The sequence below is a fragment of the Rattus rattus genome, chromosome 11 (genome assembly GCF_011064425.1).
Source record: "Rattus rattus isolate New Zealand chromosome 11, Rrattus_CSIRO_v1, whole genome shotgun sequence".
In the NCBI taxonomy this organism is placed as follows: domain Eukaryota; kingdom Metazoa; phylum Chordata; class Mammalia; order Rodentia; family Muridae; genus Rattus; species Rattus rattus.
In genome coordinates this window covers 7,226,356-7,251,873 of record NC_046164.1, presented here as the reverse complement: position 1 = coordinate 7,251,873, position 25,518 = coordinate 7,226,356, and the positions used below count along the sequence as shown (strand labels likewise).

At 42.1% G+C, this 25,518-nt stretch overlaps 1 protein-coding gene and 1 non-coding gene across 4 annotated transcripts in view; both read left to right on the top strand.

The window, feature by feature from the left end:
- The window catches only part of Bmp2k (BMP2 inducible kinase), a 95,819-nt gene that overhangs the window by 24,904 nt on the left and 45,397 nt on the right, over positions 1–25,518 (top strand). For all 3 annotated transcript variants that reach the window (XM_032916966.1, XM_032916964.1, XM_032916965.1), the window contains exons 2-7: positions 7,154–7,272; positions 10,134–10,239; positions 16,029–16,171; positions 17,570–17,691; positions 19,925–20,006; positions 24,198–24,330. In XM_032916966.1, coding sequence (XP_032772857.1) covers positions 7,154–7,272; positions 10,134–10,239; positions 16,029–16,171; positions 17,570–17,691; positions 19,925–20,006; positions 24,198–24,330 — 705 coding nt within the window. The remainder of the gene's footprint in view (positions 1–7,153; positions 7,273–10,133; positions 10,240–16,028; positions 16,172–17,569; positions 17,692–19,924; positions 20,007–24,197; positions 24,331–25,518) is intronic.
- LOC116913034 lies at positions 915–1,056 on the top strand. Its single transcript, XR_004389572.1, has one exon. It is a non-coding gene; the product is annotated as a U4 spliceosomal RNA (small nuclear RNA).

The window sequence follows — 25,518 nt, the reverse complement described above, 5'->3', positions numbered from 1 at the left end:
TCAACATCAAGGAATGAGGACTCAGAGATTAACTAGAACTACTTCCCAGCTAAAGGATTGATCAATATTAAGTTATTGAGTCACAGATAATTTGGTGTCGGTCAAGATGATTGGTGTCGCTAGTATCATAGTAATCGGGGTGTCCACAGTCCTTGTTTTCAATAATGGAATTCGTTAGAGAGGAGAGATCTCAACTGTTACCCAAGTGAATACCGAGCTTGGTGAGTTTGTGTTAGTACATTTGTAAGGGCCACAGACTCAGACGCCTGCACACACACAATTTAAGCATAATTGGACAGCATTGCAGTGGCCAAGATGAACAATGGTGTGTGCCCTGGGGAAAGGGTCCACCTGCAGGCTGATTGGAACAATGGTCTCTAGGTATAAAATTTCAGAGAGATTGAACAATCTGATTGCAGCTGAAGTAGTACAGCCTAAGAAACTTTTGAATATTATTTTAATTTGAAGTTGTTCATTGTGTATACTTATTTTCATAGTTCCTTGTTACATAGTTGTGTGTGTGTGTGTGAGTGAGTGAGAGAGAGAGAGAGAGAGAGAGAGAGAGAGAGAGAGAGAGAGAGAGAGAGAGGGGTGGGGGTGTCTTGTGGCCCGGCTGGCCTTGAACTAATTCTGTAGCTGAGATGGCCAAGTGCCTGGTCCACTTGCCTTTATTTCTCAAGTTGTTGGATTACAGGCACACCTGGGTACCAGGGCTTTCTTCTTTTTTAAAGGCTTTACAACATCCAGTTTAAACATGGTTTGTCTTTTATTCATAAAGTATCAAGTCAATATTTCTTGAGAAGAATTTGAGGAGGACAGTTTTCTTTTTTTGATTTCTTCATTTGTTTTGTTCTTCTGTACTATTATTTCTAGGTCCTTTTGTTTGTGATTATACATTTTGTTTGGCATATTCCAGCTTTGCGCAGTAGCAGTATTGTAGCCAATGAGGTTTATCTGAGGCACGATTATTGCTAATTGTTTGGCATATTCCCAAATGGATAGGTGTGGTCTGGAAAAAATCATTAGAACCTGAAATTTATAGGGGAATAAAATATAGGGCTCCATCTTGTTAGACTAGCGTCTGCCTCCTTTGGTCTCTTTGTTATCTATAAAGTGGAAATACGTTAAATGCTGTGTGATGTTACAGGAATGAAATAAAATATGTCTTCCCCCTCAATTCTGATTCATTCTACTTACTGATAACAACAGCTTTGGCAAGAATGTAAGTTGGTAATCATTCCTCATTAGAAAGAGTCACACTTTTAGGGGAAAGCCTTGGATTTGCTGACTTAACCTAGGGCTCTGTTGTACCAGAGATAAGCAGTCAATGGGAGGAAGAACTTTCCTGTGCCTCAGATCACATGGACTCACGCAAGTGCCTTTCCTTCTTATCTCAAACACGACTTCAAAGTCACATCATTTTTCCTTGGCACTGGTTGGAGCTAGGAGTCGCTGATAGTTGAATCCTTCCTCTATTTTGCTGATAAAATGTGCAGGGAAGGAAAAAGATCACTTGGGAGGTTATCCTCTCTCCCTCCTTTTCTCTCTCCTGATACATTTCATAGGAATCCTCACCCATGGCCAAGTCTTTGATAAACATGCAGCGTTTCATGTGTTGGGATGCTGGAGCTGAAGGTTGCTAGGCTACCTTAAACATTCTCTGTCACTCGAGACTGATGGTCCCTGTGGGAAAGTCTCTAGTGTATAGTCCGCAGTCGTGGTTGTCAGGAAAACTGCTCAGCGGCAGTGGTGAGATTGGGTGGCAGGGGGCACACTCTCGGAGAGCAGTAGACCAGGCACTCATTCCCCAGCGTAAGTGGGGAAGGATGGACTAAGCACAGAGCCTCAGGGCTGGTAGAATTGGAAGGAAGATTTTGCACCAGTAATCCCAGCACTTGGGATTTGTGGCCAGCTTGGACTATGCAGTGAAATGCTGTCTCAGTACAAGGCTACGGATGCAGCTCAGTGGTAGAAACCTCAAAGCATATAGAAAGGTTGACAAGTGCTACAGGCGTAGCCTCATTCCCCCATCTAGAGTCAACCAACCACAGAGCATTCTACCATCTTCCCTTCACAACATGTGGGTACATTTAAATGAGGACTTCTTAGAACATTTTTGTATATAGAGAATGTCAAAGAAATTAACAAATGCTAGTTTTAACCAGGGATTCAGGAAATGCCCCCTTTCCTTTGTGGGAAAACTGAGCAGCAATAGCAATTCAAAGCCTTTTCATTTTGCTTGCAACCTGCTTCGTGTTTAATACCCAGTGAAACGCTGTGTTAATAAATGGTACCAACTGTACTGTGTGGTGCAAACAGAAGTGGTGAGAACTAAAATTCATGCGAAGAATAAGGAAGTCTAACTGTATGAACATGCCAGTATTTATGTAGTATGACTATATTGCACACGTCTGATATCTTGTACTGACTTCCAAGTTTTTGGCTTTCCATGACTCCTTTTCAGTTTAATAATTTGTAATCAAGGCAGTAGTCACTGGAACATAATTTGTTGTTTAACATGAGGGTAATGCTGTGGGCCTTATCCCAACTGTGGGTGGATCTGTTAGACGTGAATGGGATTGCTCAGACCAAATGTTGCCGAAACATCTTTCTTGTCCAGAAGTGATATTCTCTAAGATGTTTGTGGTCAAGCAATAATTGAGCAAGTTTAAATCTCACTAATGTTTAAACATGATATGCAAGCGTCTTAAAGGTGCCAGCGTCAGTACAGCTCTCCCACTGTACTGTACCCCAGCTTAGGGCCATTATGTTCAGCAAGCAGCCCAACTCCTAACGTGTAACACCACAGTGCCTCTGGAGGCAATGGGTGCTCGTCCTTCTTCTCTCTTGCTGTTGTTCCCTTATGTTCATAGACGTAGTACACAGCGTTTTCATTTGCAAACACAGTTTGTGGACCAAGTGGAACAAAGAACCAGGAGAAAATATTTGTTTTTACATTGAGGAGAAATTCTGTAACACCCCCTACTGATTGAGAGGAGAGGAAAGTCCTAGGAAGAGATACCAAGGTCATGCGGTTGAGCCATGGAAGAGGTCACACTCTGAGGTAAGGATGCTTAATGTTAGGGCTGGTGGCTTCCAGAGAGAAATCGCAAACTGAGAGGCTTCCTGTCAAGTTGGCAACACTTTCAGTGCTGCGGAGGTCTCCCGAGGGTGACACAAAACTGGCTCCGTTGCTTGCAGCTAGAAGTTTCTGCGAGACCTTTTAGCATGTTGTTGAAAGCATTGAATTTGAAGTGTGTTTTCCTTTTACTGACTTGGCTTGGGAAACTTTTCTGTAGAAACGAAAGTTCCAGCCCTTTTAAGAGTGTTGTATTTCACTTCCCAGTACTAAGAAACAAACAGAATCCAAACCAGTCAGCAGAACTAAGCTATCCCAGAAAGCTGTACAGGAACAGGAGGGCATGTAATGCAACATAATCAGAAATAAAACAAATAACCACACTCCCCAAGAAACAGGTCATCTGGATGGCTTTTGTTATGTGGCGGATTAAACCATTATGTGTGCATGGCATGGCACACAGAGTAACTCCGAGTTGGGTCCTGCAGGGTGGCTGGGTAGGTGCTGGTGCTGTTGCAGCTACAGGGGTATCATTTTGTTAATGGTGGCTGGAGAAGAGGCTGACCCATGCATACATTATGGTTCAGGGCTTTTCAGTATGATGGACCCTTTGCCCAGTTCTACTTGAACCATGGTCGTGTGGTGCTGGATTCTCAATGGTCACCAAAGGTCTTCCTGAGGTAGTGGCTCCATGTTGTATTATTGTCAATGAAAATTAAAAATGCCACCCCTGGTGAGAATATGCAAAGTGGAAGCAAGCTTTGTTTAGAGAACATAGAGAAATCGAGACATAGTGAGAAGCTAAGGAAAAGAGAGAGAGTGAGGAGTTTCCAAGGGAGGAGAAAGCCACTGAAGTGCTCTGTTTAAGGTGTTTGTAGGAAAACTGGACAAAAGTGGAGGCCACCTGGGTTGGGCCAGCAGGGACTGGAGCAATGGAGGACCATACGCCCTGTGTGTCTCTTTCCTAAGCCCAGTCAGGGAGATAGGGAGATAACCGTGCATTGTTCTGTGTTCTCTGCCCAGTTAGGGGTGGCTGAAGCTGCTTTGTCCTTCTCTGACTCAGGCTTTACTGTTTCTCACCTTTGCTTCTGCTGTTAATCACTTGGGCAACATTTGACTTACAGCTTTGTATCTCGCAGTTGGGAGTTAGACTGTTTCTGTGTTCTCTCACTGGTGTAACTAGGGGTAGCTCCTTCACAGTGGAGGTTGCCTCCCACAGCCACCAGCTGTAGTTGCGGTTCTCTTGGTCACTCTACATTTAGCTCCTTGTCTAGAGGCAGTGGTCTAAAGTGGTCTCTTAGGTAGAAGCTTCTTGGTAGAAGGTCTTTGCTTAGAGTTCTGTCTGCTATGGGTGGCTGCCTTAGAACTCAGAAGAGAAGGAGGACACTGTCTCAGCTGGAGTTACCATGGTGTACTGGCTGCTGCTGTGTGTCAACGTGACACAGCTGGAGTTACCATGGTGTACTGGCTGCTGCTGTGTGTCAGCTTGACACAGCTGGAGTTACCACAGAGAAAGGAGCCTCAGTTGAGGAAATGCCTTCATGAGGCCCAGCTGTAAGGCTGGTGATCAAGGATGGGAGGGCCCATTGTGGGTGGAGCCATCCCTGGGCTGGTGGTCTTGGGTTCTATAAGAAAGCAAGCAGCAAGCCAGGGGAAGCAAGCCAGTAAGTGACATCCCTCCATGGCCTCTGCATCAGCTCCTGCTTCCTGACCTGCTTGAGTTCCTGTCCTGACTTCCTTTGGTGATGAACAGCAATGTGGAAGTGTAAGCTGAATAAACCCTTTCCTCCCCGACTTGCTTCTTGGTCGTGATGTTTGTGCAGGAAAGAAACCCTGACTGAGACACATGGTGATGGAGCACCATGATCAAAAGCAGCTCAGGTAGGAAGGGATTTAAGTTACGTTTTCACAACTTAGTCCATCATTGATGGAAGTCAGGACAAGAACTGAAACAGAGCTGGAACCTTGGAGACAGGAGCTGAGGCAGAGGCCATGAAGGGGTACTGCTTATGGCTTGCTCCTCACGATTTGTGCAGCTTACTTTCTCATAGAACCCAGGACCAGCAGCCCAGAGATGACATCACCCACACTTGGGCTGGGCCCTCCCCCATCAGTCACTAGTTAAGAAAATGCCTACAGGCTTACCCACAGCCTGATCTTATGGAGACATTTTCTCAATGACTGTAGCTTGTGTCAACTTGACAAAAAGCTAGCTTGTGTCTTTTGTTCCTCTAAGGCTTTGTGGTGGCCATCTGTCCAGCTGTCAGTGGCCCAGAGCCCTGGCCTCTTCTCACTTGTCCAACTTGATTACATCATACTCAATTCCAAGCCTCTATCACCTCAGTGTGTCAGATGCCTTTGCAACTCTCAGTCTGCTTTTAAATCAGCCTCTGTTTTCACTGCAGCATATGTTGCAACTTACAGTGTTCACCGTGGTCTGTCCTTCTACCAATGGAGCTCATACATGCATGAAATACTCATTAGGACAAGCAAACAAACAAAAACACATGTATTTGTATAATAACTTATAAAACCTCGGTAGAATTATCTACCAAAGCTTACCATCATTTGATTGTATGGTCCTCTGTGTGTGTGTGTGTGTGTGTGTGTGTGTGTGTGTGTGTGTGTGTGTGTGTGTGTGAGAGAGAGAGAGAGAGAGAGAGAGAGAGAATGAGAATGAATAGCAGGAGATGGGGAGGGTGGCGGGAACACCACAGTTCAGTGTCATGTGCAGTTTTTTCACACAAGAGCCCTGAGAAAGTGATGTTGTTCTCTGGAGTATAGACCTAAGAAGGGAGGGGACTCTGGGTTAGTAAAGAGGACAGTCACTTTGATTGTCACACGTACTTCCCCCAGTGTACGATTATTCTCCTGTCAGATTTGGATCTTTTGCTGGTTCTTGTGCATTTTGAAAGCATCTACAGTGTCTCATATTGTCCAGTGGTAGACAAGTTTAACAATCACACCTTTATAGTACTAACAAAATTGATATGCTTGTAAGAAAAACATGTTTCAGAATGTTCTATACCAGAAATGAATCTTAAAAATTAATGTGAGACTCTTATCTTAGATTTGATAAAAATAATTGATTTTTTAATAGCACTATCTATGTACTTCAAGTGAAGTACTTTCTCAGATGCAGGAAAGAGAACGCGTCAATGACTGGTGTGGGTAAAGCAGGCATTTACTGTCTCACTTGAGTTCTGGAGGGAGGTTGGCTAATTCAGTGGTCCACCTGAGGCATTTTCTTTCCAATCACCATGGCCACAGATGATCTACATCATGTCTAAGCAAAAAAGAGGCAGGAATGAAGAGCAGAAGAGCAGGGTCTTCATCACCACCCACTGTCATCTGGGCAGGGACTCCTTCCCTGCCATCCCGGAGACTCTACCTTGTTCTCAGGAGTTAGAGCTGGTGAGGACCCAGCCCTAGCGTCAGTTGCTGATAAGCAACTTAGATCCCATGATTGGCATACAGTAAGCTCCCCCTGCCCTTGCTGGAGAGGCCAACCTCCCTGCCCTTGCTGGAGAGGCCGACTGTCCTTCTTAGCTGTACTGAGTGTTATGTATAGTCGCTGCCTTGTCATCAAGATGGGCGGGTGATAGTATTGCAGCAACGTATGTGAGGACACTTGTGTGCACAGAGTCACAGGCGTCTCTGTGAAAAGGCGAGCTTTAGTATTGCCCTTTGAAAGAGAAGCAGATTTGTTTGAGAAGCATGAGGCTCTGTAAGGACTGCTCCTCACTGACGCGGGAGGCCAGCGATAGGCTCTCAAGCAATAAGCTGCTTACCATGCTTAGTTTTGTCTTGAATATGGTCTTTGATGATTTTCCTCTGTTATTTAGCTCCAAAATGTATATATGTGTGTGTGTGTGTGTGTGTGTGTGTGTGTGTGTGTGTGTGTGTGTGAGATTTAAAAAATATCCTTATGTAGTCTGGCCTTGAGTTGACAAGAGATTCATTTTTCTCTGCATCCCAAAGGCTGGTGTATGCCACCACACCCAGTAAAATTATAGTATATAATTTTGACAGTAGTTTCTGATTGTTTTAAATCGATTGGGCTTCCTCTCACAGGTGGCTTCTCCACTGTTTTCCTGGTGCGGACTCACAGTGGGATCCGATGCGCACTGAAGCGAATGTACGTCAATAACACACCTGACCTCAACATCTGTAAAAGGGAAATCACAATTATGGTAAGTGAGAGTAAGTTTGCTTTAGATATTTGGATCCTTTTCTTTTTGTTTTATACTATAGCATTCACAGTTTTTAAGGCAATTTATGTATCTGTTTATACACACGTGAAAAACTTGAAAGGTCATCCAGTTAAACTGTTACTTGGAAATTGGCAGTTGATTGTGTCTGTCTACAGGTGAGCCTAAATGCTCAGGTCGGCCTTTCCTGGACTGCCCTGGGTGGTACTGGGAGGCTAGAATTATGTAATACACAGCAGGTTCACCTCCCCAACACTTTAAGAAATACAGTCTTCCAGATACAATGAATCCTTCTCTGTTTTCTTGCTCAACTGGTCTAGGCACTGTTTTTCTCATGCAGAAGAGACTCCTGTCCTGAAGTTGGTGACTGTATTTGCTGTCTACACTCTGTACATTCGTCTTGTGTTTATACCCACAGACAACAATTTGTGGGTTTTTTTTTTTTTTTTCATTTTAACAGTCCTGCTCTTACTTGATTTTCCTGTGAACTTTTCAGTTGTTGGTCATTAAGGGAAGCTCTTACCAAATACTAGTACAGTAAACGTCTTAGTAGACTACTAAGAACCTCATTGCTCCTGGAACCTTCCTTCTAGTTCTCATTTCTCTCCCCTCTCATTCTCGGTTCTTCCCTGCATACACCCCTAAAGAACCTGCCGACTCTCTCGCTCATTGCATGGGCTCGTCATTCGGCCCCTAGAGAGCACCCTGTCTGCTTGAGACTTCTGCTCTTAACGTTTCTGATGACTGGGGCTGTCCAATGGGTTTTTTTCTTACCTCAGTGCCTGTGAGGTTCGTAGACATTATAGTGTTCCTCAGTACTTAATTCCTTTCTGTCACCACATGCTATATTGTCAACATCCCAGTTTATCTGGTCCTATAGAAAAGTTGATAGACATCTGAGCTGCTTATACTTTATTGGCTGCTGTGACTAGCTACCACTGTGTGCATGTGCATGTGTGTGACTGGCTGCTACTGTTCTGCACATGTGCATGTGTGTGACTGGCTGCTGCTGTGTACATGTGCATGTTTCTCACCTTCGCTTATATGCCTAGGTTCTTCTGTAAATGTTTGAGAAGCAGCTAGACTGTTGTGTACCAATGGAACCACATGTGTTCTTCCCAAAAGTCCTCACTGACAGACAGCTTTAGTTAATGCCAGTCCCATGGATCTCACTGCTAAGGGGTTTCATTTATATCAACCTCTTTATCAACACTTTCAAATAAGTGTATTTATGTGATCTGGTTTTCTGAATTCCAGTTGTTTCTGCCTCTTAGCTAGTTTAGAGACTAGGTTTTGAGACATTTTAAAGATAAAGATATTAGCAAGCAGGTTAAAAAAGAATTGCTTCAAGATAATGGGGAAGCCTAGATTGTGTTCCCTAATGTGAGCCTAGATACTTTACTGCTGTGTACAACTGTTTATCTGTGGCATTCCAGCCCAGATCTCCTTTGTTGTCCCCTGAGTCCTGCTACATGCTGGTTATGTCCGTCTCCTCAGCTTTCCCAGGCAGGTCTCCATGCCTCTCACTATTTCCCAGAATCCTCTTTCTTCCTGCCACTGTCCCACATTCTGTTTCCTGTCTCAACTCGTCCGCCATCTGCTTTTTTTTATTGGCAGGGGATGCTTGTAAGAGATTCTCTCTACACCAAGCCACACCCTTTACTCAGGAGAGCTAGTATACTTCTGAGACAAGGAGAGGATACTAGCAGCGGCTCCAGTCAAGTCTTTGCCTTTAAGCTACTAGGCACTGTGGGGAGAACAGACCTTTGCAGCAGTGGTCTTCAGCTGCTGTTGGGCCACCCACTGCCCACTGTATGATTTAATGTGTTTTGCATATAGTAGTTCTGACTACAAACTATTTTGTACAGTTGAAACTCGGTCTACTAAGAATGATAATAGTTGTAGGAAGTCATCCATGCTAAGCAGCACTGACCACTGCGTGGTCTCCAACCCTCTCAGTAGCCCCAGGATGCCGATGATGACTTTGTACCAGGAGGAAACTTTGTTGTTAGACTTTCCGTTTTGTTATTTCCTTGAACACAGCACTAACATTTTCTTTAATCTCTGAGTTCCTTTTCACAAATGTTTTTGACCACTTGTTCCTGTTTTAGTTTTAGTGAAGAGTTCTCCATAAACTGTGATATTTAGGAAAACATGAAACTTGTTCATTAACATTAGAGCTTAATTCCTGGGGTTTATTCTTATTTTATTTTGTATTTACTTGGTTTTCAAGATAGTGTTTCTCTGTGTAGCCTTGGCTGTCCTGGAATTCTCTCTGTAAGAGAAGGCTGGCCTTGAACTCACAGAGATCTGTCTGCCTCTGCCTCCCAGCAATTGTTCTATTATTATTTCTTAGATCAGTATTATTAGAATTCTCATAGTTTATTCTTGAATTTCAGAGAACTGTGTTCCACACTTACTTTTAGATTAGTTTTAGCTTATACTTGTTTATTTTGTGTGGGTATGTGGGGGCAGCGTGAGCAGACAGCAGGGCAGCTGTGGGGCTTGCTTTTGCCCTTCACCATGTCGGTGCTGGGGCTTGAACTCAGGTCCTCGGGCTTGGTGATCAGTGTCTCCACTGGCTGAGCCGTGTCACCAGCTCTTGGAAGATTATTGCTTTTATTACTTTCCTGGATGAACTCACAAACAAATGGTCATTGGTTATTCATCTTAGTGATGTCACATATGTATTGAGTTTTCAGTGAAGCCATAGAAATCACTTCTCATACTTTATTCCTGCTTTTAGAAATTTATTAATCTACAAATTTAGACTTACAAACATTACTCTTAGAAGTTTAAGATTTATATTTTCTAATTTTAAAGATTTTATTTCTTTTTCACAGAAAGAGCTATCTGGCCACAAAAATATTGTTGGTTATTTGGACTGTGCTGTCAATTCAATTAGTGATAATGTATGGGAAGTGCTCATCCTAATGGAATATTGTCGAGGTAAGTATCTGTCTTCATTTGTATGTACTAAAAAGAACATCCCTTTCCATAGAGCATGAGGTCCGAGGCGTCTCCCAGGGCAGCGCTACCTGTTCTGGATGCTTCATTGCAATTCCAGCTTTAATGACTTAATTACACATGCTGTTAAAACTTATTTAAAGTCTAGTGATAATTTATATTTATGACAAGAGCCTGCAAATGGAGAGTTAAACAGAATGATAATTGGGTTCAAAACAAGAAATCTAAGCTAGTGAAGTTATACTGGTAGTTGTCTGTTGAATTCTTTTGTAATCCAACCAAGAATTAGTGTTGCAAGATGCACTGTGTACATTTGTTACATTTAGGCGGCCCATGCTAGTTTCCTTAGTGTGAATGTGTATCTGTGTGGGTGTACCTATAGGCGATTTAAAAATGCTTGTATTATATTTCTTTGTGTGCATGTGTGTGCTTGAGTTTGAATGAAGGCACTCAGAAACAACGTCATTGTAGGTCACAAGACCACTTGTGCGTCGTTCTCTCCTTCCACTGTGTGGGTCTTGGGGATCACACTCAGGTCGTCAGGCGGGGTAGCAAGTGCCTTTTACCGACAGCCACTCTTAGCCATAGTGCTTACACTGCTGGTTTTTGAGACAGGGTATCTCAGTTGATGTGGAGCTCAGTAGGTAGGCTAGGCTCGCTGGCCATGGGCCCTGAGGCTCTACCTGTTTCTACTCTGCAGCGTTGGGATCATAGGTACACCTTTCCCTACTGCGCTGTCACCCCTGTCACCCTTGGGTGTTCTCTCTGAGACAGCACTTCATATAGCTCATATACCTTGAACTCCTGATTCTTCTTTCAAGTTATAGAGCCTGCATTTTTTAAAAAAGTGATTTTTAAATTTTTATTTTATGTGCATTGATGTTTTGTCTGTGTGAGAGTGTTGATTCTCCTGGAGCTGGAGTTACAGACAGTTATGAACTGCCATGAGGGTCCTGGGAATTTAACCTGGATCTTTTAGAAAAGCAACCAGTGCTCTTAGCCACCGAGCCATCTCTCCAGTTCCATAGAACCTGCATTTTAATACATAATCTTAATGTTTTTTATTCATTTGTGTCAGAAAATAGGAAACCATATTTATTTAGACCTAGCATGGTATTTAAAACAAATGTTAACTTGCACAACATGCCTTAACAGTAATGGCACATGCCAGCTACCTCTGACTTCTACCCTTCATATGTGGGAGGAGGAGGAGGAGAAGGAGGAAGAGGAGGAAGAGGGGGCTCTCAGTCTATTTCCTATAAACACAATGTCACTTACTTTGGTTTTTGAAAAGAAATATTTTCCCGATGTTTGAATCAGCAAGGTTTGTGTCACAGGAATTTTAGAATAAAAAATGATTTCTTTAGAGAGAGCTTAGTGGTTAAGAGCACTGACTGGGCTTGCAGAGGTCCCAGGTTCAGGTTCCAGCCACTATGTGCTGGCTTATAACTGCCTACAGCTCCAGTTTCAGGGACTATGACTCCCTCTTAGGGCCTGCATGGGCACCAGGAATACATGTGGTGCATGTATATGTATACATATATGCATACACACACACACACACACACACACACACACACACACACACACACACACACATACACACACACACACACCCCTGAAGTCAAAGTGCTCTTAAAAATAAATCTTAAAGTAAAGGAAGGTAAGTTATGTGTATGGTTCAAAAAACCCAATAGCTAGTGTGGTACCACAGGTATTTAATCCTTGCACTAGGGAGGCAGAGGCTGTGAGTTTGAGGTCAGCCTGGTCAATAGAGAGTTCTAGGCCAGTCAGGGCTACATAGACTCTTAGAACACAAAACCAACCAACCAACCAACCAACCAACCAACCAACCAACCAACCAACCAACTAACAGCAGCAGGAACATTAGCAGGAGGAAAAGACAGAAGCCCAGTAGTTCTTCTGTTCAGCCCTGGGTCGGCTGAGCTGCCTGCTGATGCCTTCTCTCCTAAATATGCATAGATGTTCCTTCTCAGGTTCCCCCCTGTATTTCTGGGCCTTGTAAGTGGGGTGTTCTTGGTGAGCATTGGAAACATGAACATGAAGGAACTTAGGAAGCTAGGGCAGTATGGATTCTGGTAGGAGCAAGTTCTCGTAAGGCAAGCAGCCAGTGCTCTGTCTGGTTTTGTGACACTGTCTCCAAGGCAGGTTAGGAATTTACTCCCAGTGTTGATATGCTTACTTTGGGACCAAGTCAGTATTTTTATTATTTTGCTTACCATTCAGAGGTAACATGTATAATTATATTTTCTTTATTGTACAGTTGATTTTCTTGGAGTTAATAATTGCTCAAATTTTCCCTTGCCTAATTTCTTCAAGTGTATTATTAATTTAGCCCATCTTCCTCAGGAGAAACTCAAGTCTGTGAGGGAAGCTGTAACACTTGTGAGTTTAATTTCCCTCCCTTTCTCAGAAACGCTCCTCGGGGAGACTTGGTTCACTGTTCAATTTGAAGCAGGATTTAGCTGTCCCTTGGGATGCTTTCCTGCCATCTCGGACTCCCCGCTCTCGTCTCTCCCTCCGCCTTGTTAGGTGTTCGTGATTGCATGCCTATGCGTGCGTTGCCCTGAGCAGAGGAGTCTCTGGTCTCTGGGACTAGTGAACTTTTCCTTAGCTTTTGACAGGTTTATGGGTGGAGATGGCTCTGAGGCTTGAGTTCGTAAGCATGTCTTCACTTTGCCTTTCACGTACTGACCGGTGCTGACGCTGTTTAGCTTCTGAGGTCAGAGGAGGTTGGGGCAGGGGATGGCCATAGACGAACGTGTCTGTATTTTGTGCCACATCTGACCATCAGTTTGGGGAGCTAACAGAAGAAGTGCTGGTGGAGAGTTGTGCTGGTGTCGCTCTTTTCTCTCCATGAAGTGTGAGCATTCGTTTGTCGATGAGACTTCTTTCTGCATAGACTCAGCACGCAGCTTTCTGGTTATCTCCATTGTTCTGGGTCTCACCGTGGGTACACTTCATGCAGTCTTTCTCTAGGACACCTGCTTTTTCTCTTGCATGCTTGTGCTCTCATTTAAAATGGACGCTTGTCTTCCTGCGGTGATTAGTCATTTGATTTTCTTTTCATTTCTTTCTCATTTCTGCGTCTTTTGGAAGCTTCCTTAAGTGTGCTTCAGGTTTTCTATAGAATGTTGTACTTTTGCTCTATTATTTTAATTTTGAGTGATTCTTTCTTATTTCATGTAGTTTTACAGTTGCTCTCATTTTATTTTTAAAATTAAAATTGTATTTGAAATGTTTTCCGCTTTGTTCTGATGTTCCTCAGATTCCTCTGCTTTGTTCCTCTGTTGTGTCTCATGTGGGAAGTTGCTGTGTGTATCACAGAAGATGGCGCCCCTGGTTGGCGGTTTTATCTTAGCAGGAGGAATGCAGAGGCCTGAGCCTGAGTATTCACAGTTTCTTCTCTGATGTGACTCTTCCATGGGGGAGGAGTGCGTTGGAGGACAGGGGGTGGGAGAATGAATTCTCTCCTCCACTTGATTCATGGAAGTCAGTTGTAGGTTAGGATGAGGAGGCAGTGTAATACACACAGTCAGACACACTGCTGTGCAGGGAGGGCAGAAGAATGGGTGGCTGTGCCCAGCACATTACTTGCTCTATAGTCTACAGTGCTGACAGACATCTTCTGTGCGTGCAGTAGCCTTTGCGTCTGAATTCATGGTTTGGTGACTACTTACCTTGCTAGTTCACAGGCGAAGCAGGGTTCTTAGCCTGTGGGCTGGACCCCTTCTGATTTTCAATGCCCCTTTCACAGGGTCACATACCAGATATCCTGCTCATCAATATAACAGTAGAAAAATTACACTTATAAAGTAGCAGTGCAAATAACTTTATGGATAGGGATAGCGGCATTAGGAAGGTTGAGAGCTACTGACTTAAAGAGATACTGTGTTTTGCCAACTTCTGGGTCTCACTGGTTATTAGAGTATATTTCTATTGTTTTATGAATAACAGGAACAAATTATGACAATATGTGACTTTCTAAGTTTGCTTTGGAAGAGCTTTGTATTAATTTCTCTAACTTGTATCTGTACTTAATAGTAAAACACTTGAGTCAGTAGCATAAAGAAGCAGTTGCTAATTATTGCTTGTCCATCTGTCAGTCAGCAGCTGTGGGTGGAGCCTGGCAGGGTGGTGGTGCTGACTTTGTCAAAGCTTGTTCACGTCTGTTTGGTAGCGGTGACTGGTTGGGGGTAGTTATACTTTATATCGCTCATGCTCTTGTTGGCTCTAGTAGGTTCTCCTGGGGTGGATTTTCTCATAGTGATAGAAAGAGCGGATGCCCACACAAGGACCTGTGCTCTCTCCCTCCCTCAGTTGGATGTGAGTGTGTGTGTGTGTGTGTGTGTACACGTGTGTACTTGGGTGAGAAACTTCTCTGACCAAGGTTGAGAAGAGCACTGTCTCTGTGTCTGAGCATAAATGTTTAAAAGGGGCAGTTTAAGGGCTGGCACGATGGCTCAGAGGTTAAGAGCAATGACTGTTCTTCGACAGGCCCCAAGTTCAAGTCCCAGCAACCGCATGGTGGCTCATAACCATCTATAATGAGATCCCTGGTGTCCTCTTCTGACCTACAGGCATACATGCAGGCAGAACATGGTATACATAATTAATTTTTTTAAAAAGGGCGTTTGACAGCATGTCCACTTAGTAAGAAACACTATTAGCACCCTCTCCACCTGGGCCTGTCATCTCCCAAGCCGTGAGCCTTTGACTAGGTTTATAGTAGGAAGAATATGGCTGTTGTGGGAGCTCATGCGGTTGGATATGCTGAAGAGGCTGAGGTGAGGAGGATCATGAGTGTAAGTTCAGCCTGGCAGTGACAGGGGTAAATTCCTTCTTCCAATCCAAGCAGAAGCAATTGTTATCTCCAACAGTCAGGCTGCTGTGGCACCGGGCAGCAAGGCTTGTCTGGTAGGTCCACAGCATACGTGACCCACAGCCGGGCAAGGTTGCTGATTATTTCTCTCCCAGACCTCTTATTTCTTAATAGGAATAAAGCATTAGTGGCTTAATTCCTCAGGTCCCTTTGTCCTGTAGTCAAGGCTATATTTTCAAGCATCAGGTCAGGAGTTCTCTTTGGCCTTTTAGATAAAATCTGAGGTGCGGCTATCAGTGTCCGACCTGTCAGGCACTCCCCACCCTCTATGGGCTTCCTTGGCCGTATCGGCACTGGTTCTTTAAGAGGAGTTGTTGTCAGGAGATGTTTGTACATAAAGCTCATCATTACCCACACGGTCTCCATTATTTTTCTGTGTCCACATGACTCTCACAGAGATAAGAGAAGCCTATGTTCTGTCTTCCCTCTTCCTTCCTTGCCCCACCCTAAACCCAAATTCTCCAGTTGAGCTCTCACATACTCTTACTATGCAGTGCTATAACTTATAATCATATTTGTGTCATTATTTTTCCCTTGAAACACTATATATCATATTTTTGTTTTTCACACTTTATCCAGTACAAAACAGTGTTGAGTGGCTATTGCTTTAAATAAATACATCATTTTCATAAGGAGACCTGCAATTTCAGAAGTGGCTTAATCTTAAAAAATGGCTAATAGTTTTAGCAAGACAGTGTCTTTTCTAGTGTTCTGATCTCAGAGATGTGATGTAGGAAAGTGTGTCATGAGCCAGTGCAGTAGGCACATGGAGCTTCATGGGAGTTAGGAGAGTCATAGCTGGTGCTACAAAGGCATTTTGGGTGTCGACTTTGTTTGGAATAGGCCCTCAGAGCTACTTCTTGTTTAGCTGGGCAGGTCGTGAACCAGATGAATAAGAAGCTGCAGACAGGCTTTACCGAGTCCGAAGTCCTACAGATCTTCTGTGACACCTGTGAAGCAGTCGCACGGTTGCATCAATGTAAGACTCCCATAATCCACCGGGATTTGAAGGTAAGAACTGGGCAACACTTGTTCTACATGTCGAATTTAAAATGTCTTTTCTTTCTTTCCCTGCTCCTGTACCCTTGCCAAGACCCTGTGTAGTTTGCTTACACATTGTGCCTGGTGTTTATTTTCTAACTTTTCTCATACAATGTAAGGTTCCTGGGGCCTTTGGCATTGGTTTGTTTTTGTGTTTGATAGATTTATGTTCTTGAACAGTGCATAACACCGAGGTTCACTAATTGATTAGTAAATAAACAAGTGAATGAATGCCTGTTTTAAATGATTAAATATAATTTCATATCTTATAGAAAAATAAAGTATCATTTAGAATATAGGTTGTTGATGGTCATGAAAGCTAAAATAAACGTTACTATCATTTTAGTAATGTAAATAAGAATAAAAACAAAAGACATTGCCAGAGTAATAGTAATTTATTTGGTCCTTAACCTATTCCAGACCGTGTCCTGAGTACTTCAGGTGTTTTATTTTAACAATTCCATGTCTTGACTCTCACCTTCCCTGTTTGTCTGGGTGAGGTAACCAGAGTAGGAGCAGTTCAGCAAACGCAGTGATTGGTCAGCAGCAGCTGGGCTCTCTGAACCTCTGTGGTGTAGTCAAGGCCCTGGAGTAGGCACACTTTGTTCTTTGAACGCTGATTTCCAACTTAAAGTGTAAATTTAAGATTGTGTTTTTCACTGCAGGATTTTTAAATAAAAATGATGGTATAGGCTGAATCAGAAAAATCTACATTTGAAAATGCCTACTTTCTTAAAATGTTTGAGACGATATGATAATGCCGTTAGTGTAAAGAACCTGACCACATGCGTCAGGTTGCAGTGAGAATGTTTTATAGAACTATCAGGCATAATTTTTAAAGAGGGTATGAGTTATGAATAAATTTTGTCTTATTCTTGAATTCGGTCCCCAATATAAAAAATAATTCCAAGCCAATGACACTTCTGGTTTCAAGCAGTTTGCATATATCTAAGAAGTTAGTTAGAAATAGATTTTAGATCTTTTCCACTACTCATTGACTGCAGGTGGGCTGAAGTCTGGGGATGGAGAAAAATGGAGATAAATCTTGACAGCTCCCAGTTGTCCTTCAGAGAGGGCATTTAGGAGGTTGGGTTGAGCAGAAGGGTTACAAACCCTTCTGGCCTCCTGCTTGTTCCTCCTGAGTTCTGGGGTCACTAGGAATGTGCCACTGACTACTCTGGTTCATCTGTTTCTGGCTTAGGTGTCTTCTATTTGTATACGCGTGTGTGTGTGTGTGTGTGTGTGCATGTGCACACATGTGTAGGTATGTGTGTTGCATTTATGTGTACCTAGCACCTGATCCCAACAGGTTAAAAAACAGACAACTTTCACTTTGAAAATAGTAATCATTGATTTTCTTTTCTTAAGGTAGAAAATATTTTGCTAAATGATGCTGGGAATTACGTGCTTTGTGACTTTGGCAGTGCCACTAATAAATTTCTCAATCCTCAAAAAGATGGAGTTAATGTAGTAGAAGAAGAAATTAAAAAGTAAGTTTTTAATCTTTATTTCATTTTGTCTCATAGGCATTTTGATTAACGAGTCTGTAGCTAGCTACATTAATACATTCCATTTGTACATTAATTATTCCATTTGTAGATTCCTTCAAAATGAAAATGATTAATATACTAATAGATAATCTAATAGACAGTCGATAAATACAATGAATGTTTTTTGTCTGTGTGGTACAATTAATAACAGACCATGTAAAATAAGCTATGGTGGCTAATAGAACCATTAAGAGAAATTTAAGTGATTTAAGAAGATTTATTTTGATAAGCATTTGAATGTTTTGTATGTGTGTGTGTGTGTATGTATGTATGTAGTACCCATGGAGCTCAGAAGAGGGCATTGGATCCCCTGGAACTGGAGTTATAGATGGTCGTGAGCCACCATGTTGGTTCTGGGAACTGAACCCTGGTCTTTTGAAAGAGCAAGAAGTGTCCTTAACCACCGAGTTACCTTTTCATTTCTTTAAGTAACTTTTGAATTCAGCAGAGTGTGTTTGTCTTTACGGAACTGGGACAGTGGGTGCTTTTGAAAATGTAAATTGCTCGAAGCAAGTTAGCTGTTGTTAAGAGTGTGAGTATTACATGTACTAAAAACTGTATAAAAAAATGTAAGTGCTGAGACCATATGAAGTCATTTTGCTTTCAGGGATGTATTGCAAAGCTTTCTGGAAAAATATCACACAAGCTTCATGTTGCTATTGTATTTTCAGTGGTTGGCAGGGTACTTGTAAGAACCTAACTTCTGGGGTTAGCTTTAGAAAATGGAACAAACTGTCTTAGAGCACTTCCTGAAGTGACACGGCTGACAGCAGTCTGTCAGAATAGGTCTTCTCGGTAGTCTCCTTTCATCACAGGCTCTCAGTCAGGAGAAGGAGCTGCTCAGAGAGCTGGTGTCTGACCCACTTGTATAATTCAGTTACATACACAATATATAATAGTAATGTGTGCCATAGACTATGTATTTCTACTCAGAAAACAGCCTAGAACGATTTACTAGATTCTGTAAGAAGAAATCCTCAGTAAACATACATACATGACCTGTAGAACACAAGAATAGAAACATTGCATGTTGGCTTCTTGGAATTCATGTAATTAAAAAATCTCGTGGATGAGTATTTCTGGTGGCCACTCGAGGTCTTAAGTATTTCTGATCTGCTAGATGTTTAATTTGTTGTTGCATTGTTGGATATGCTTAAGGCTCACTGCATTGTGGGATATAATTTAGGCCTGGTTAAATTTTTATGACGATTGGAATATAGTGAGGTAAGCGGATTGTGAGTTCACAGCCCGTGTGGCTTGGTCTAAGAGCTGATGGTCCGATTCTTGAGTTCCCAAGCTCACTGAGGGCCAGCTCCGGTCTTGGTTCTGGGATGTGGTGAAAGTTCTGCCGCCATGAAGCTCGTGCTCTGGTTCCTCTGCGTAGCACGTTCAGATGTCCACCTGCACGAGGGATTCGGGCAGAGTAAGGTGTTAGGATGCTGTGGTTAGTTCTTCTTGTAAAGTAAACACTACAAAAGGATTTCACTGTGATAGAGGCTGTCTGTTCATACTCTTATTATTTCTGCTATGAGATTTGAGTACTATTTGGTTAAAATTTTCTGTTCCTAGTAGATTTAGAGTTTTTTTTTTTTTTTTTTTTTGCTAATGAATATTGATTTACAGTGTCTTTTAAGTCCAGAGAACTTAGGTTGGTATTCATATTAGAATTGTATATAATGTGTATAATGTGTTAATGTGTACAGTAACAAGGTAACTTAAGAAAATTATACAAACTCAGAACTTTTACTACTGTGTGTGCCTGGGTGCACTAACATCTGTAAAGCAAGCTCCTTAGGAAGATGAAGGAAAGTTTTGAGAATGCAGTTTTACTTTTAATACATGAAAATATTTTATAAGGAGGCTGTTATAGTTAACTGAATTATTTCATATAAGTCAACAGAAATGTTTTCCAATAGATTGTCATTTCAGTTTTTTAATAAGGAAAATTTAGCTTTTATATAATTAGAGATACTGTTGCAGTTCCTGAATAAAAGTGTTTATGGATACTTAGTTTTATTTAATTCTTGATAAATTTTTAACAAGCCTTTAAAAACAGTATCATATCTATATATTTCTGAATCTAAAAGCCTTTTATGTTGTGTTTTAGAGAGGGCCTATCTTACCTGTCTTTTTGTTTTTGAATGTATCTCCCTTGTTTAATTCCTGCTGCCAGATACACGACTCTGTCATATAGAGCCCCAGAAATGATCAACCTTTATGGAGGGAAACCGATCACCACCAAGGCTGATATCTGGGTAAGGTTCAAGGCTGTGCTCGGTCGTAGCGGAGTCTGAGTAGAGCTGCCTCCCGTGCTCTGCTTCCCGTGCGAGGCGTCCTTTCCTGCAGCCAGGAGCGTCTTACTCAGGAGAACACTGGGATGCTTCACCTTCTAAGTCAGGAGACAGGATGCCCTTGGTGAAGAGAGGGGACACTTGTAGGGGATGTGGCTGCCACCGCAGTCATTTTTAGGGGTTGATTACAGGTGAACATTCACACTTTTTGGATTTGGTTGAGTAGAATCTTGGTTGATAGCAATATAGAAATCCTGGACAGAATTGTTAAGCAATTACACTGTAACTTTCTGGAATATTTTATGATTTTTTTGAATAGAAACTAACCCAAGTAAACTTTTTATAATTCTAAACATGTCATTAACTATTCTTTATTCAAAGTCCTTATTTAGTATATATTTATCTGGATTTAGTTATACTAATAGATAGTATTAATGTATAGAAATAAAACCTGTTTAGAATCTCATATCTCTTTCAAACTGTAAGTAAAATTCATTTGTGCTGTATTTAGTAGTCTAAGAAACTATCTTAAACTCTGAATGCATTAAACAGTAACCGTTAGTTGTATTTGCGTGAGCGTATTATCAGGGTACATTTAAAAAATAATTGTAGAACTTACAAAAGAAATGAGATAGTTTTGTTTTATTTAATTAAAAAGTTATCTCTTGTGTGTGTAAGGCCACATGTCACAATGTGTGAGTGGAAGTCACAGGACAACTTTTAGGGGTTGTTTTTCTCCTTAGAACTTGTGGATTCCAAGAATCCCACTCAGGTTTCCAGGGTTAGCAGTGAGAGCTTCCCTGCCTGAGTCACCTTGCCAGCTCCACACGTGTAAGTGTGAGCGAGTGGCCACCTGCTTGCCGGTTCCCCTAGCATTCTCTCCCCCCTCCTGCCCCCCCCCCGGGGGGGTGTTGGGAAGCCACAGAAAACCCAAGGAAGAGATGGACGGTCTGGCAAGGCAATCAGATCTTTGGGATCTCCTCATCTGCTTATTGCAACCCATTTATTTATTTGTTCATTTCTTCATTTTTTGGGTCAGTGATTATTAAGGTAGTTGAGTTTTATACTATGTAAGATTAAACCAATTGGAAGAAAATTTATTTTAATTATTTTGACATTGTGCCAGTCTCCATGATTCAGTTAAATTTCCTGTCCTTGGCATTGTCACTGGATTGATTTGATAGCTTACAGACGTGTTGATTATATGTAATGCAGAGTGCGGAGAAAGTTGGACACTCGTCTATACAGTGAAACCATTACAGGACGTGATTGTAGAGATCTTTCCTGGCCCAATTTTGTGACTCCTTCCAGCTCCACAGCCCCTGAACTATTTCAGCCACACAGCAGCTGCACAAAGCAGCTTCACTACGTCTTTGAGACCCATGGGTGCGCTTGGTTTTGTTTTCCTGAAGCACACAGTTATTGTCTAGTATCTTATTGCAAAGTCTGACATGGTTCTTCATTTGTCACTTTTAAAGTAAGGTTTAGTAGATGTGTAAATAAGCACATGAATATTTAAAAGAAAAAAAGTCAATGTAGTGTCTGTAGTGTCTGTTTCCATATCCATGACAAGTGTCTGACGCTTGTCCCACTTAGTGCAAGTAGGACAGAAAACCACTCCATTTCAGGTGTGAGTCCATTCAGTTTGATGAAAAATTGAATTTGCTGGTTCTGTTTCAAGAAAATATACCAGTTAAAAGAATCACGGTGTTCAGGTGAAGTACTCATACGATGTTTTATAGTTTGGCAAAAATGGTTTTTCCCCCTAGAGTTTTCCTTATAGGTTATTTTTATTCTGACATCTAGGATGACTAATAGAAATGCTACATTAATTTTCATGAAGAAAATTGAGCATGATGATGCCCTTCAAATGCATCCTTCTCAGTCCTCCTTGTTTCTTAAACAGTTGGCATTGTATCGACTGAAGACAAGCTTACTGTGTCTATGGTGCACAGTGTTTGACTCTTTTCCACCATTCCTTTTTGGGGGCGGGGTGGTGTCCTAGGAAGCACTGAACATCGGAACTGCGTCCTCAGAGCCCACAGTCCGTCTCCTTTTATAAAGTAAGCCGGCATTGCCAAGTTATGTGTGGACCTTCACATTCAATCTAGACCAAGGGAAATGGCCAAGACTTGATTGGCAGGATAGAACTGGCGGAAAAGCAGTCTCGTCTGTATTGTAGGTCATCTGTATGGTAGAACGATGTCATTTCATGCAGACACTATGCCTCACTAGTGTTTTTACAGTCGCTGAATGGAACTCTCATGCTCAGTTTCTCATGGTATCTTCCCCATAGAAAAACAGCCATCATTACCATTTTAACCATAACAACTGGATAGTTCTAGTTAGTGTCATAGCATAGCATATTGATTTTCAAGTAAAGGTTTGGAATTTCAAGAGCTTTGAAATTTCACTACATGAGTGTTATAATTGAAAATACCATTTTAAAATTAGTATTGTACTTAACAAAGGTTTCTGTATATTATAGTCTTCATAGACATTATAGAAATGCTTGTTAGCTATGGATGGTGAAACAGATATTCGGGGAAATGTAACAGCAGAAAGCTTACCTGGTAATTAGCTGGCGTCAGCCATGATGCTGATGCAGCTGTGCTAACTGCTGGATAACTTAGTTAGAATTGGAGATGCTCCTTACTCTGGGGCTTGAAGCGCTGTCTTTCGACAAAGTGATAGTTTTTGTGAACCAAAATCCTTTTTTCTTTCTTTCTTTTTAAAAATTGCGTTACAGGTTTGAACTGTGGCAGCTTAGCTGTAAATGTCCTATGCTACTTTTCTAGAAAAAATTGTTCTTTAGAATGCTTTGCCTTCATGTCAGTAATGTGAGGCTTATTTTATAAGTCCATGGAGGTTTAGCAGACACAGCCCTTTTTTTTATTTGATGCTACAGATTAGTATATAAAAATGTTTAGTATTATCTATAGAAGCAGAATTAATTTTAAAGATTGTGTGTGTGTGTGTGTGTGTGTGAGTGTGTGTTCGTGCACTAGTACCTATGGAGGATGGACAGCTATCAGACTTCTGGAGCTGGAGTTAGAGGCAGTTGCGAGCTTCTGACATGGGTAATGGGAACTGAACTCAGGTTTTCTGAAGAGCTGCACATGTGAATTGTTGAATGATTTCTCCCGCCCCAGGGAGTTAATTTTTTATTGCACCTAACTTATTTTATGCCTGTGTGTATGTGTGGAGACCAGAGAACAATTCGAAGCCCCTACTTCTCTTTCCACCACAAGAGTCCTGGGCATCAGACTCACGTTATCAGACTTGTTAGCACAGACCTTTACTCCTCTTGCTGCTCTAATTATGAAATAATGACTGGTAAAACTTACTGTTGGTTGTCTTAACTTTGATGGACAACCTACTTATATTGTGAATCATCAGATTTAAGTCATGTTTTATAGTGAGTGTTAAGACCATTTGTTTAAAACTGGCCTTAAGCTTCCTTTCATTAGGGTTACTATTGCTGGGCTAGGCACTGTGACCAAAAGCACCTTGTGGAGGAAAGGGTTTGCTTTATCTTACAGCTCATATGTCCATCAGATAGGACAGCCAGGGCAGGAATCTAGAGGCAGGAACTGGAGCAGAGACTTGGGGGAATGCTGCTGCTTGGCTTTCTAGCCATGGCATCTCAGCCTGCTCTCTTATGTCAGGCACCACCACTAGCCCCAGGGTGTCCCCACCCACAGTGTTCAGGGCCCTCCCACATCAATCACTAACTGTAAAAATGCCTCTGTAAACTGCCTGTGGCATCGACGGAGACATCTTCTCAGGTGTGGCTGTGTCGAGTTGGCAGCACTAATGAGGACAGTACCAGCATAGTGTTTTCTCCCAAAGGAACCAGCCAGCCTTTCTCTTCGTTACCCGTAATACAGAGAGAGCAGCTTAGCTAACTGAGCATAGACGCAGCAAAGAAAGATCGGACTAAAGGCTTTTAAAAGACATTGCACATCTTAACTTGGTTAATAATTTGGAAGACGTGCCTTGTTGGAAATGGCATGTGCAGCTTTGGTTTTCTCGTTGGTGGTGCTGAGCGCTGTGCTCTGGGCCTTAGGTCCAGTTCCAGCTCGGCCTTGGCTGTTTGATGGTCTGTGGTTGGTTGCTGGGCACTAATGATGTTCCCATTCCTTTGTTTTGCAGGCCCTGGGATGTTTACTGTATAAACTTTGTTTCTTCACTCTTCCTTTTGGTGAGAGTCAGGTTGCTATCTGTGACGGCAGCTTCACCATCCCAGATAATTCTCGCTACTCCCATAACGTTCATTGTTTGATTAGTAAGTATCTAGAAAGCTTATTAATATTGTTTGTTCAGATGTTGTTTTAGGGCTTGCTATTTCTATTCTTTCTTAAATCTAGATTTTTTCATTTCATATAATTTTATAAATCTAATAAAGATATTTAAAGATGGTTATATTACTTCTGGAGGAGAAAGGGATCTAATTACAATGAGTACAAGGACATTCTTACCCTCCTAGATACGATTTCTGTAGCACATGGCAGCAATTGCATTGGTAAGGCAGCCAGAGCTACTGAGGACAGCTCTACTAACCTTTAATTGTTCAGATTTGTACCTTTGAAACCACATATCCATACAGTCAATAAATAACCAGATTTCCTTTCAGCCTTTTCAAGAGCGTTTGCTTCCTTTAAGGAAGATACTGTGATTTAACATTTTGTACATGTGGATGGTAAAATTTCAGAGAACGATCTTTGAGGGGAGGGCAGCCATTAGGCAGTAACATTTGGTGGTGGCGGCAGGGCTCAAGCGGCTCCCCCTGCTCTGGTTAAAGCGTCCTTAGCATCGTGGCTTTCTTCTCTGCACTGTAAACACCCTCTGTGTCCCTGTGCCACAGAGCAGAGAACACATATGATAAAGACAGCATTTAAACTTAGTAGGAAAATAGTTGGAAAGAGATGATTTTCTCAGTCATCTGTGAACAAAGGGCAACGTCTTCCATTTTTCCTGTTAAAACGTCCATAAATAAAAATTTTAAATGTAAAGAATAAAATATATGATGCAAGAAAATAGGCATGAATTTAATGATAGGTCTAGAGTATAGAAAATGTAGGCAGCCAACCCCAGGCGTTATACAACATAGCCCAGGGACATAGAACTGCCTTTAAGCCTGCCCGTGTGGCTTGGGTGTGGTGGCAAACACAGGTAATTCTAGCACTGGGGAGGCAGATGCAGGAGAACACAGAGACGGCCTGGTCACTGAGTTACAGCTGAAAGACTTCTCAATAAAGCCAAGGCCAGATGCATGCTGCTCAGTGGTAGAATGCTGGCCTAGGAGGCATGCGGCTCTGGGTTCACTCTTGATATGTATGTGAGAAGTGGCCGGCGTTCTAATGCACGGCCTCTGCAAACCAAGGAGGAGGGCTCCGCAGTATGAAATATTGCTCATGATGTCCAAGAGAAAAAGGGACATAAATGATGTAGTATGACTTTCAAACTTTTGAAG